We start from the raw sequence: 14,121 nt of genomic DNA on the forward strand, positions 1-14,121 counted from the left end.
GCACCCGTGTTAAACTTAGGATTTTGATCCCGAGTGGATATAAGGCCCAATGTAATTATTCTATGATTATATCATACTTACATTTAATTTTTTTTAGAAAGTTTATTAATAAATATACAATATATACATAGTCCGAGATTAATTCCTCGGGTATGACAGAAAGCACATCCATCAATTTGCATGTGCCAAAATTTTAGTTCACTTTGGTGGCCTATTACACTTTGATGGGCCAAAATTTGGTCCATCCAAACTAGGTCTAATTGACCAATAACTCTGAGAGGAATTGAGCCTCCCAAATGGGGCAACGAAGAGCACTGGAACCTTCGTTTCATACCATAGGTCATTTTAATTTTTTCCTAAGTCAAATTTTTTTAGGTTTGATCAAATTAATAAAAAAATATTGTAATATTTTCAACACAAAACAAAGAAACTACCAAAATATATAACATGTTCAATATTAGATGTAATGAAACATATAAATGTTATTATATTTTTTTATAAATTTGGTCAAACTTTTAAGTAGTTTGGTTTAAAAAAGTCAAAAAAAATTATAATATGCAACGAAGGGAGTAATAAATTTCAAAAGGTTGGTATAGAAATTCAATGTTTCATGGTTTGATCTGCATAAAACTATAGGTAGATTCTCATCCATAACCAAAAGAAACATCTATCACAAATCAAAACGACATGAGCTCTATGGATCGACAAACTTGCCCAAAATACATTACCAGATGGAGCAATATTTACAGAACTAACAGATCATCATCCCAGAGAGAATGAATCCGAGTTAACCAAGGGGCCAAAAGAGATCAAAGCATATGGTTGGTATATTAGGTCCAACTAGATTACCTGCACTTCTAAATCCATTATTTGGGCACTACAGTTACAAATTCTGTCTAGGTCATTTCGTCAGTTCTAAACCGCCCCTATGAGGCTGAGACTGCAAGAATAGGGCATGCTTGTCACAGCAGATTAAGCACCAACGCTCTGAGTAGCAGTAGAACCTGGAGAGCCCAACTTTAAAACGCTACTCGAAACTGAAACCTGTCAAAGAAAATGTAGGGTAAGTTCACAATCTGAGGCAGTAAGCATCATCTGCAGATATTACAATGTTCAGTTGCTTGACAATAAATTTAAATACCGGAACAGACTACACAATGAGTTAATTTCAAAACCCCATTGTAAGCAATTTGTTTCATACAGTGAAATAACCTTACGTACTTTTTATGGCAAGTTTTTTTCATAGAACATATAGCAAAATTACCCTTCCATTATACTAATTTATAGTATTTGAACCCTATAGTCACATTAGTAGGCCCAAAATACACATTCCTGGTCTACACTATCTCCTTCCTCACTCTCCTGCTGTGTGATGGCAACTAAATTATGACAGGCACTAAAGTTATGTAGTGAGTACAGAATCAAAAATTAAAAATAAAGAGAATATTCAAGAGAAAGCTACAGTATAAAGATATCATGCTAGCATATGTGTATTCCTGCATATAAACAATAACTCCTCAACAAAAGGTAACCAAATGCAAAATCAAGAAACATATGAAGGTAAGCATTGCTTCATTGGCCATTCACATAAATGCAGTTAGCCTGTAAGTAGAACAGAATGATGGGTAATACGGTCAACAATGGCATGAAACTGAGTGTATGTAGTGAGCCATCAAACGAGTGAGGCAACAAGGCAACAGTTCACCACAGTGTGCTGTTACTTGAACTATTATAATTATTAAAAGGAGAGACATACAATCTTGCTACTGTTCGAAACTAATCAGCGAGCCAATAAATTATCAGAACAAGTCAAATATTTCAAAGCTATTTGACAGATCAATGAATCAACTAACTGTTTATTCAATGTAGTTCACAATAAATAGACCTCAAATAGCTTTATGCATAGTATCTGGCAATACGATGGAATAGAATTAGTTCCTCACTACCACCAAATACAGTGCAGGATTTTCATTGCCTTTTCAATTTGAACTCCTATTTCTTGATTTTTCTATCAAATTAGGAGTATGCATTACTTCTTTCACACACATGAAAGCTGAAGGCAATTTTAAGAAATACAGAAAGAATGAATAGCGTTGCTAGTTAGCTTACGAATACTAAATGTAGACAGTAACTTCAAAACTTTGATAACTTGATCATCTATATCATCACATTGGATTGCGACTATCTTAAGATGTTCTGATATTGCAGATGACTTCTCCATGCGACTATAGCTTCCTTTCATTTCCACCTTATCTTTTTGTCTAAATTCCTGCAATAATAACAGAAACAAAATAACAATAAAACACTTGGCCAAGATATCAGCGTTATGTGATAATTGTAACAAGGAAGTGATTTTCATTTAGAATACACACCGAGCGATGAAACTGAAGAGTGAGGATCTCTAGAACTGGTGAGTGTCGAAGGATGCAACTAAGTCCTTCAAAGTCAAGAATCGCTGATATGCACACACTGATAAACAAAGTCTTCAACTTGCTAAATGTAGGGCAATGTTGCCAGTACATTTTGAAATTAAACTGGACAGAAGGCAAAACACAAAAAGATCAACTAATACTCGCAGAAAACAGATGATGTAAGAAATTAAAGCACATGTGGTGGCAGTGAATGAGAAAGCATGAGTGCATAACATACATCTTGTTCCTCAACTTCCAACACCAACTTCTTGGCCTGTGATAAAGCTTCCGGAAGCATGCAGCTGTTAGTGTTACTATCATCAAATCTTGGACAAGCATTCCAATCTCCAGATTCAGCAGCGACTCCGACAACTGCCTCTGTTAACAATGGTACACCCTCAAACACAGGAGTCCGGTTCATATAATAAACTAGACCAAGATAGACGAGATTCGGCGCGTAAATTTGAGTGTGGAAAGTACGGCTGAAATTGCAACGGAAGATGTATAGGTGTTTCAGGGAAAGGGAAGAGATCTTCCTGGCATTGGAATCGGACAAGTCGCAATGGACAATCTCTAGATGTTCCAGCACCGGACAGCTCGAGAAATTGAGGAAACTCTGCATCAATTTCACACCAGAAAGCTGTAGCTTCGCCAAGTGCCGGGAGACGACTGGCAGGTTCAGGTTGTCTAGCTCGGGCTGGGATCCCCACGAATTGATGATATTCAGCCGTATCACCCGGGCCTGGCACATCGCGGCCTCCCGGAACCAGATGCTCAGGAGGTGGGTGTCGCCGGAGAGATTGAGATCGAATTTGTCCATGGGCGCGCGCCCGCGGTGGAACAGAAGGCTGAGCACGAAATTCAAGAACTTCTCCTTGGACACCTCCTTCTTCCAGTCCCACCTGGTGATGCACAAGGTCGCGACGGACTTCCAGAGGTGGCGCCAGCGCCGCGCCAGCACGCAGAGTCTGCACGGCTTCTTGCGCCCGGAGGAAACCGAGGATGTGTTGGAGGACTTCATCCGGAAGATCCCCTAACCTATCGACGCCGCCGTCGCCGGCGGGCGCTTTCCCCGGAGGCATTACGTCGAACAGGAGGCGGGCGTCGGGGCAGCAGCGCAAGAACAACTCGAACTCACAATGGAGGATGCAACGGGGGAAAAGAACGAGAGAGAGAGAGAGAGAGAGAGAGAGAGAGAGAGAGAGAGAGAGAGAGAGATGGGGACCTCGCCGTCGGCCGCCGCACTGGAGCAGGAGGAGGAGGAGTCGAAGCGATCGGTAGTCCAACCCTAACGCTAGGGAGGGAAGCCTCGGCCCTAATCTCTACTATTACGAGATACGTTATCCTTGAGTCGGTTTTGAAATTCGTTCATTTTTAGAAATACATGTCCGTATTTGAATTTGACTTTTAAGTTAGTTCGCTTTTACAAATACATAAAGAGTCATATAAGAAATTTTTTTAATAAAACTCGCATACTAACTTGAGACGATTAGACTTCTAACCGCAGCTCATGATTTTCAAAAAGAAATATATTCAAGCGAATTACCACAATGAATTTCATTTTAACTAAACCATATCTCTATCTCTACTATTATAAAAATTGAAGATGTTTTTCCCGATAATTTGGTACGTTATCCGTGTATGAGTCGGTTCTTGAGTTTGTTCGTTTTTGGAAATTTAAATCCGTATTTGACTCGGTTTATAAGTTTATTCGCTTTTAAAAATATAGAAGGAATCGTATAAAAAATCTCTTTAAAAAACTCGCATGCTAACTTGAGACGATCAGACTCCTAATTGTAGCTCATGATTTTCTAACAAAATATATATATCCAAACGAATTTAACAAACTGAATTTCATCTTAGCTAAACTATATAACAATAATAAGATTAAAATAATTTTCACCGTTGCAACATACAAGTATTTTTTCTAGTAACAGTAATAAGACTAAAATAGCGTTCAATCGTTATAATGCATGGGTATTTTTTCTAGTCCCTAGAAAAATAAAAAAATAAAAAGAAAGAAAGTCCGGGCATTTGACTATGCCGAAAACAGCATAGAGCATTGAGCCCATGATAAAGATATTTCCGGCCTAATATCAGTTGATAGGATGAATGGAAATCTCGGCACATTTCCATTTAACCACTCATCTTATTTAAAGTTTTGATATAAATATGTAAAATTATAAGTTAAAATCAAATAAATATTTTATTTGATGATAAAACAAGTTACAACAAAATAAGTGATATTTATATTTTTTTTAAAAAAAATAAGACGAATAGTTAAACATTATACGAAAAATCAACGGCGTCATATATTTTAAAATAGAGGCAGTATATCGGCAAGAAGGAAAAATCCGTTTCAACTATCTTAACTAATTGCCAAGTCTATTTCTCAACCTAGGATATATAGCCTTCTAAATTTAAAACTGTCCAAAACAACTTACTCAACTATTTTGAAAGTAGTTCCAGTTCACGTAACATGTTGACCTTGGTCAAATTGGTTGAGTCAGCATGGTCGTTGGAAATAAATGCCCACATTAGATCTCTACACGCCAAGTCACCAACGCCGCTCCTATAGCTTGTACTCTACCACCGCCTCATCAAGCACCAGCAACACCTTATCCTTGGCGTTGTAGTTGTAGTGGTCGTATCACTGTCCTCAACGTCGAAGTTGACATCGACGTCATTGAGCAAAGTTTCACCGAGTAGCCGGTGGTCGAGGAGGAGGAGATGCACGATGACAAGGGGACTTGGTGAAGGGGCTCTAATTAATGTGGAGAAGCGGGTTAGTGACATTGAGCTCACCATCGCCGGCCACCTGCGCCCCCAGCCACTAACGTCATCACCACCCTAGAGGAGTTCACAAGGGAGCAAACATGGGCGGTGTTAGGGGAGTTCAAGATGGTGGTAGTGGAGGGCGGTGAGCTTGGAGTGGAAAGACTACCTTGAGTTCAATGGTAGCAAGGGTCTCATTTGCTTGGATATATAGGCGCACCGGTACTCCTACTACCCCAAGCCCCTAGTCCACTTGTCGTCTCTATCTTACGACAAGTTTAATTGACATCCCTGAAGCGCAATATCACTAATCTGAGCCCATTAACTTATAAAATCAGGTTAAATTAGGTCTCATGATAGTATGGATGCTTGGTTTCACTGACATGGCATCCTAGTCAGCAAAAAAACAAAAAAATAACATGTGGGGCCCATACGTCTTTCTTCTCTTTTCTTCCCAACCATGAACACTGCTCGGGTGTTGGTGTCGAGAAAGGTGAATGACGAGCGCGTCTAAGCTCAAGCTCGCCTGGCCTCCGAGGGAGGTGGAGGTAGGAGACGGGGGAAAGGCAATCGATGAGCCTGTCCAAGCTTGAGCTTGCTCGGCCTTCGTGCGAGGGAGGCGGAGGTGGGAGAGAAAGAGGGAGGCAGTCGTCGAGCTTGTCTGAGCTCAGCCTTCATCAAGGGGAGGCCGAACTTCGCCATTGGTACGCTGAGTTCGTCGTCGCCCCCAGTCCCCCCGGCTTTGTGTGGGTCTCCACTCTCCAGCACCCATGCACAAATCTAAGACCACTGTCATCGTCAGCGCCCTCCACCAACTTCTTCCTCGTCGCCGGATCCTACGAATGCTGCCCAGGAACCTCGTCCACCTCATCTTCCTCTGCTTCACTAAGCTCTTCACACCGAGCCATCGCTCGAATCTGGTGCCCGCCGGTCCTACCGCCATGGTACCCTTTCTACCTCCAACGCAAAGGGAGACTTGACCCATCGGGCCTCCGCCCCTACCCTTTCCCACCCTCCGTGCATGCTCCACCTGCCCACCAGCCAGTCGACGAGGGGGATTTGCACGGGTCCACGCTAGCAACCTTATCCTCTTCGTGGACCCTTGATGGTTCCCCTCGGCTCCATTCGGTCACCTTCCCGCTACTCGAGCCGATCCCACACCCTCTCGATGTAAATCCGCCGCGCACCTCGACGTCCCCGTCTCCATCGGCGTCCCACGCCGTTTCCAAATGTTACAGAGCATTGAGGAGGATGGGAGAAATAGGAGTGACAAGAAGAGAAGGAGGCGAGGGTATAGATGGAGCGTGGGCAGACAGGATCGATGTGCCCGAGCGTGATGCCGTCGGTGGTGTGGTCGCTAGAGTCGGCTTTTGCGGGAAAGAGGAGGGAGAGAGAGAGAAAGGAGGGGAGGAAAAGGAGAATAACATGTGGGACTTTTTTTTTTGGGGCTGTCTAGATGGCATTTGACAGAAAAACCCCTCACAAATCATGCAAATTCTAAACCGTCGGATCGCTTTATGATTCGTGCTGCAGTTCTAACCCTAACCCCTCTCCCTCCCCTTGTCATTCCAGGCCGCCGCCGCATCTCTCTCGCGCGCGGGCTGCCTCCGCCACCGCCCCACGCGCTGCCGCCCCACGTGCCGCCGCCCGGACTCGCCGGCTGGCCGGAAGGGGTCAACGGCGCCGGCGAGCCCCCCTCCTCCCCTCCCCCTGGCCGGCCTCCTCCCCTACCCCCTCTCTTCCCCAACGGACGGCGCGAGTGCCCCCGCCCCGCCGTCTTCCCCGTCTCCGGCGGCTTCCCGCCGCCGGATCTGCCACCACTAGCCACCGCCTCCTAACCACTAGCTGTCGGATCTGCCGTCTCCTAGCCGTTTGCCCCCGCCACCGACGCCGGCCCACCGCCCTCCTCCATCCCCGCAGCTTCGGCGCCGCCACCGGCGCCTCGCCGCCCGCCCGTGTCCACCGCCCACCGCCAGGCCGCCGCCTCCCACGGCCATCCCTCTAAGCCCGGCGATCCCCCCTCTTCCCCCTCCCCCAACCCCCCTCCCACCCCCATCCCAACCCGGGACCCTAAACCCTAATTTCATTGCTGTCGTCGGGGTCGTTGGAATTGGAGAAGGTGTCGCCGGAGTTGGAGGAGAAGAGCTAAGGTTGCCGGAGCACGAATCGCAAAGCAAATCCCATGGTTAGTATTCTGCATGATTTTGGGCTCAAAAATCATTCGACAGCCATTTAGCAATTCTGTTTTTTTAAACGTAAACAACTAGTTAGCATGAGTGTATCGGGTCAACTTGCCACGTCAATAAAATTTTACCCCTACAGATTAGGGACACCAATTAAACTCGGCGTAAAATAAAGGACAGCAAGTAGACTTATTCCACAGCTCTTCCAAGCACGAATTTAAGCCCAGCGATGAAATGTTACCGACCTATAAATTACACCTGTTTTGAGCCGAGTACCGGGCTTCCATGTAGGTCATAAATCTACGGAGAAAGTCCAAATGTCCCCTAAACTTTGGATGAAAATCCATCTAGCACCCTGAACTTTAAAACCCAACTTCTAACCCTCTGAACATTGTAAAAACGTTCAAATTACCCCCTAAGATGGTTTTCAATGGTGGTTTTGTATATTTTAAAAGCTTAAACGAACAACTTTAAATAACAAATATAACATATTTGCATATTATCAGTTGTAAGTCCAATGTGTATGACACGTGACTAAACTCATTCAATTTATATACAAATTAGATAAAAACCACTATACAAAACCATCTTAAGGGGTTTTAAAGTTTAGAGTGCTAGAAGGACTTTACATTATGTAAAGTATAGGGGGCATTTGGACTTTTTCCTTAATCTACAGAAAAACTCCAGCTAAGTTCTCACCAATAACGAAAAGGAAACCTCTAACAGGAGGACATGAGGTTCATACGTTAACGAAACCACTGGTGGAGAAATGCTCTTTACTCCCGGTTTAGAACCCTTTATAGTCCCGGTTTTCCAACCAGAACTACGAATCCGGGACTAAAGAAAACCGGACTACGAATCCGGGACTAAAGATCGCTAGTTGGTGTTACTAACCGGGATAGGGTAGCGGCAATCCCTCGAAGTTTTTTTTTCATTGTTGATTTGCTAATGGCTAGAGTTAATCCCTGTATTTTCTCCCAAATCTCCCCAAATCAACATCCTAAATCTTAAGTTACTTTATACACACAGATCAAATACATCACAAATCCTAAAAAAATTACACACAAATTAAATACATCACAGATTATACAAGATTATACATCTCAGATCCATGCAGGAATCACAAATTCTAAAAAAATATACATCCAGTGAATCACAAATTATATATATATAAAACCAAACGAGCCAGCTGCCGCCTCCCCGCATGCGGCCGCGCCGCCGCTGGCCGCCTGCCTGCAGCCGCCGCCCGCCTCCCCGCGCGCGGCCGCGCCGCCGCCGGCCTCCTACCCGCCACCACCGCTCGGCTGATAGGAGGGAGTAGAGGGGAGGAGGAGATGGGAGGAGAGGAGAAAGGGGATCGGATATGAGAAGAGGAAGAGAGGGGATGATCTAATCTTATCTAAATATATGTCTGGGATTTAACCGATCAGATGTGTGGGAAAAATATTTACTCCCGGTTAATGACTTAACCGATCAGATGTGGGGGAGAAATATTTACTCCCGGTTTACTCCCGGTTAATAACACCAACCGATACTAAAGATCTAAATGATCGTTTAACTGGAGTAAATGATAATCTTTATCCCAGTTGGTAGTATCAACCTGGACTAAAGATCCTCGGCCCCCTGACATGCCTCTGACAGAGGATGAACCGGGACTAAAGATGATCCTTTAAGATCAAATTTTTTTTAACCGGCATTTTTAGTCCCGGTTTTTAATGTGAAATTTGATCGACCTACGAAAGATGGTTTCTCCACCCATGAACACACGCCCAAATAGTCAAATACATTACCAGATGTGTGTACTATTAAACATTACTGGCGGAGAAATGTTGATTAAAGCAAGATAGCAGATTCATCATCCCCGAGAGAATGGATCCGAATTAACTAGCATAGTTCCAACTAGATTACCTGCCCTTCTTAATTCCGTCTACTACAGATTCTTACTAGGTCATTGTCAGTTCTAAACCGTTCGTGTGGCTAAGAACTGACATAGGATATACTAACTCTATCCCATAATACAGCAACCATCTCAGTTGTCACAGCACTGAACAGTAAATAGACTAGTAGATTCATGTACAGCCCAATTTTTGAACCCTACTCGAAACTGAAACCTGCAAGAGAAAATGCAGTCAGTTCATAGTCAGAGCATCAACTGAGCAATTAAAATGTGCAATTCCAAGAAACTCATAATAATGTAACAGACTACAAAAATAGATTTTTTTAATAAAAACATGGTTAGCAATTTGTTTCATATAACCCTACTAAAGGAAAAATGTTTCATAAACAAGCATCTATATGCAAAACAATTATGCCACTAAAATATATAATTATATAGTATTTCAAGTATATACTCATAGAGTAGGCCTAAAACACATTCCTAGGCTACACTATCTCTCCCACTGCACGATGGCAGAAAAAAAAGATGATAATGTGATAATGTGAACCCCAGCAGTAAAGATACGTTAACTAGTTAAGTAAACCCACAAATGGTCATGCTATCAGCAATCAACGGTTGAGGAGAAGGTAGCTAATTGTCTATGTAAACCCACATACGATCTTTGTATAAGCATTATACACAAAAATAATGGGCCATACACAAATCGATGATAGACATGTAACTAAGGTTTTATGAAAAGTGTTGCTCCGAAAACCTGGGTTTCCTTGAAATAAATAGTGAAACCTAGGGGGTTTTATGAACCTCCAAAACCAAGATTTTGTGAAATGTACTAAAAGAAAGGTGAAATTCACTTGATCAGCATGCAGCTTAATTAATCACAGTAATACGTTCTAGTAGCAAGTAGTAACATAAAGATGACACAAAAATATGATTAATGATCATGAACCATTTCCCGTTTTCCACCTGCTCTCAACAAAAAAGTTCATCAGCCTAAATTACCCCCTCACAAACACAGACCAACCATGTTTTCTCACAAGTCATAACATCCGAGCTACAATCAAAACATAAATCAGTTGAAGGCGTTTCATTCACAAGGAACTATTGAAGCCATCAATCGGATAAAGGAAATAGCTGGACATGGACATGGCAAGAATGGTTTTCTTCATAAATGTGCAACCAGTACAAAGAAGAAAAATAACTCAAATTATTGAACATGTGAGACTACAGGTTTATAAACTGATGAAAACAAGGCCCATGTAAGAAAGTATTTTCACAGTATAATAAAAGAAAACGAAGGTGGAAAATAAAATGTGTTATTGCTTACAATTACTGATTGTTAAGTTATAAAAAAAAAAAGACAATCGTGCTGCTTCGGAACTAGTAATCAGCAAGCCAATAAATTATCAGCACAAGTCAAATATTGAAAACTATTCAACACATCACCCTACTGTTTATGCGTTGTACTTGACAATAAAATGACCGTACAGCTTTATGCATACTATCTGCCAACACAACAGATTAGATTGAGCTCCACGTTCCCACCAAATGCAGTGCAGGATTTTTCATTTTCTTTTCAATTTCGTACAGCTATCTCTTGATTTTCTAACAAAGTAGGAGTTTCTACATTATTTGCTTTCTTTCATAAATATGAACCTGGAGGAAAATTTCAGAAATATAGAAACAATGAACAGTGTTGCTAGTTATCTTACGAATATTAAATGTAGACAGGAACTTCAAAACTTTGGTAACTCTCTCATCAATCACTCCACATTTGACTACGACTGACTTAAGATGCTCTGATATTGCAGATGACCTCTCCGTTTGATTATAGCTTCCTTTCATCTCCAATATATGTTCAGATTCCTGCAAACAATAACAGTGACAAAAAATAACAATAAAACAGTTGGCCAAGATCAATCAATGTAATGTAATAAATGTAAATATGTAGCGGTTTTCTATTTAGAATATATATACCTGACAAAAAAGCTCAAGAGTGAGTTTCTCTAGAACTGGTGAGTATCGAAGGATGCAAGTAATTCCATGCAAGTCGAAGGCCACGTAGAAGGAGTCAATGAGTAACAAAGTCTTCAAGTTACTAAATGTAGGGCACCGCATCATGTCTCTTTTGAAAACAAACTGGACAAAATAGACACAGAAGAGATCCATAAAAACTCGATGTTAACAATGATTTAAGAACTCCCTTGTGGTGGCATTGCATGCAAAAAAGGTATTTGCAATTTTTAATTACGAATATCCAGTGGTGGGTACACATAGATTCTGCATAGGAAAGATAGAAGTGTAAGCATAGCGATACCTCTTGATTCTGAGATACCAACATCAAACTCCTAGCCTGTGATAAAGCTTGCAGAAGCATGCAGTTGGTGTTACTATAACAAAGCTCACAATCGTCATGAGGGCATTCCTCGGAGTCAGCATTACCACTTGTACAAGTTAACCAATCCCCAGAGTCACCGGTTACACTGACAAATGCTTTCACTAATAGCGGCATAACCTCAAACACAGGAGTCCGGCAGCGATAATCTTGTAGCCACAGGGAAAGTAGATTCGGCACATCAATCGGAATTCGGACATTTTCGCTGAAAGTGCAATGAGTAAGGTTGAGGTGTTTCAGGGACTGGGAAGAGATCCTCTTGGCATCTGACAACTCGGAGGAGACAATCTCTAAATGTTCTAGCACCGGACAGCTCGAGAAATCAAGGAAACTGTGCATCAATATCACAAAACGAAGCTCTAGCTTCACCAAGTGCCGGGAGACGAAAGGCAGGTCGTGTAGCTCGAGGCCGAAGACATTCAGCCGGAGCACCCGGACTTGGCACAGCAGGGCATGCCGGAACCAGAGGTTCATGCTGCGGTTGTCTCCCTCGGCCAAATCGATGGAACCTAGCTCAAACGTGTCGAGGGGCGCGCCCCCGCGGAGGAGCAGCAGGTGGTGCACGAAATCATGGAGCTTTTCCACACCGTAGCCTTCGGAGATGCGCAGGCCCGTGGCGGACTTCCAGAGGTGGCGCCAGCGCCGTGCGAGCAGGCACGTCCGCACGGCGTCCGGCGCCGGCAGGAACCCGAGGATGTGGTGGAGGACCCCATCCGGAAGGCATCCAATCCGATCCTCGTCGGCGCCGCCGCTTCGAGATGGGGATCCCTTAACCCTTTTCCCCGTCTCCCCTGGACGCATTCGGTCGAACAGGTGGCGGGCGTCGCGTTCGCAGAGCAAGAAACGTCCACAACGCAAGGGAGGATGCAACGGGGGGAGAGAGCGGGTGAGGATGAGAGACGGAGACGTACAAATGCCTCGCTCCTCGCCGCAGCTGAGGCAGAAGGTAAATCCAGCTATGACCTATGAGTGAGGAATTGAGTCCTCGCCGCCTCGGCTGGACGGAAGAAAAGGCGGAGACACGAAGTCAAGAAAGGATAAACGGGATGGGCCAGATTTCCGACCCATTACCTCTCTTTGGGCTGTCAAGTCCCACATTTGGCCCATGCAAGGGGCCCAACCTTTGAGAATGTCGGCCCAATCCCATCCGGCATGATCCATAATTTTGAGGATAAGTTCACTTCATGACCCTCAATTGTGATCGAAATCTAATCCATGACCTTAAACTACAAAACCGGATATCTCAACCCCCAAACTCCTAAAACCGGTGTGCAATTTAACTCCCTTGGCGGTTTTGGGAGGCTGTTTTGCTGACGTGGCGCCACGTGGCGCCTATGTGGCAATATTGACTGAGTTTTCTTACATGTGGTGTTGACGTGGCACTTACGTAGCGGTAGAAATAAAAAATATGTGTGGGGCCCATTAGTCATTCACACAAAAAAATGTAGGCCCACTGACATGTGGGGCCCACATGTCAGTCCTTCTTCCTCCTCCCTCGCTCCCTTCTCTCTCTTTCTCTTCCCTTCTCTCCCCTTTGGCTGGTGGCGCGCGGGGACAGCGAGAGCGGCCGACGGCGGGCGGCCGGCGGCGGCTGCATTCGGTAGCGTGGGACGGGGGCCAGCGGCGGCGGCGGGCGGGCGGGCGGGAGCCCGCAGCGGTGGCGGGAGGGGGCCAGGGGCTGGTGAGCCTCCTCCTCCTCCACCACCGCCGCCATCACTAGATCTAGCCAAGACAAAAACCGCCGCCAGACAAGCATGGGGAGCTTGGCCTCGGGCGGTGGCGAAGGAGTAGTCGAGGCAGAGGAGCGCAGAGACGTTGGGGAAGATGGCGCGGTCATGGGAGGCGGCGTCGGTGGACGCGGCGCCATGCCGCGTCGTGCTCCTCCTCACCATCCATGGCCACCGAGAGAGAGGGGGGTTAGCAAGCCTCCTCCACACTACCACTGTTGCCACCGCCGCCACCTCGCCCATCCTCCGCGCCGCCGCAGGATCTCCGTGCCTAGTCTCAGCGCCACTACCGGATATCCGCCGTGCTGCTGTCGCGGCTGCCACCGCCACAGCTCTACTGTCGCGGCTGCCACTGCCGCCACTACCGAACGCCGCCGCCGTAGGATGGCAACGCCGCCGCCGCCGGATGCCGACGCCGCTCGCTCTCTTTGTCCCCGCGAGCCACCGGCCGAAGGGGAAGAAGGGGAGAGAAAGAGAAGGGAGAGAGGGAGGAGGAAGAAGGTCTGACATGTGGACCCCACACGTCAGTAGGCCCACATTTCTTTTTGTGTGAATGACTAATGGGTCCCACGCATATTTTTTATTTCTACCGTCACGTAGGTGCCACATCAACTCCACATGTAATGAAGACTCGGTCAATACTGCCACGTAGGCACCACGTCAGCAAAACCGCCTTCCAAAACCGTCTAGGGAGTTAAATTGTACCGGTTTTAGGAGTTTAGGGGTCGAGATATCC

At 44.9% G+C, this 14,121-nt stretch overlaps 1 protein-coding gene and 1 pseudogene across 2 annotated transcripts; both read right to left on the reverse strand.

The window, feature by feature from the left end:
• Positions 1–708: 708 nt before the first annotated feature.
• Positions 709–3,562, reverse strand: LOC127754689 (F-box protein At5g03100-like; annotated as a pseudogene).
• Positions 3,563–9,151: 5,589 nt separating this feature from the next.
• LOC127753689 (F-box/LRR-repeat protein At3g58930-like) lies at positions 9,152–12,644 on the reverse strand. 2 transcript variants are annotated; one of them, XM_052279101.1, is made up of 4 exons: positions 11,581–12,644; positions 11,241–11,402; positions 10,976–11,129; positions 9,152–9,480 (listed from the first exon to the last, which is right to left on the reverse strand). In XM_052279101.1, exons 1-4 carry the CDS (start codon positions 12,457–12,459, stop codon positions 9,464–9,466), a joined length of 1,212 nt encoding a protein of 403 aa, XP_052135061.1. In that variant the 5' UTR covers positions 12,460–12,644; the 3' UTR covers positions 9,152–9,463. The 2 variants fall into 2 exon arrangements, with proteins under 2 accessions (XP_052135061.1, XP_052135060.1); XM_052279100.1 differs by lacking the exon at positions 9,152–9,480 and having other exon boundaries at positions 10,557–11,129.
• Between the last annotated feature and the right edge of the window lie 1,477 nt (positions 12,645–14,121).

The sequence above is a fragment of the Oryza glaberrima genome, chromosome 11, assembly GCF_000147395.1.
Source record: "Oryza glaberrima chromosome 11, OglaRS2, whole genome shotgun sequence".
In the NCBI taxonomy this organism is placed as follows: Eukaryota; Viridiplantae; Streptophyta; class Magnoliopsida; order Poales; family Poaceae; genus Oryza; species Oryza glaberrima.

Bases quoted from the DNA above. Each gene is read 5' to 3' on its own strand.
- LOC127753689 (XM_052279100.1), bottom strand. From the start codon at position 12,459: ATGCGTCCAGGGGAGACGGGGAAAAGGGTTAAGGGATCCCCATCTCGA. The intron at 11,403-11,580 runs GTATCGCTATGC...TATTTTGTCCAG, and splicing joins TGGTATCTCAGAATCAAGAG to TTTGTTTTCAAAAGAGACAT. The intron at 11,130-11,240 runs GTATATATATTC...TATTGTTTGCAG, and splicing joins CTCTTGAGCTTTTTTGTCAG to GAATCTGAACATATATTGGA.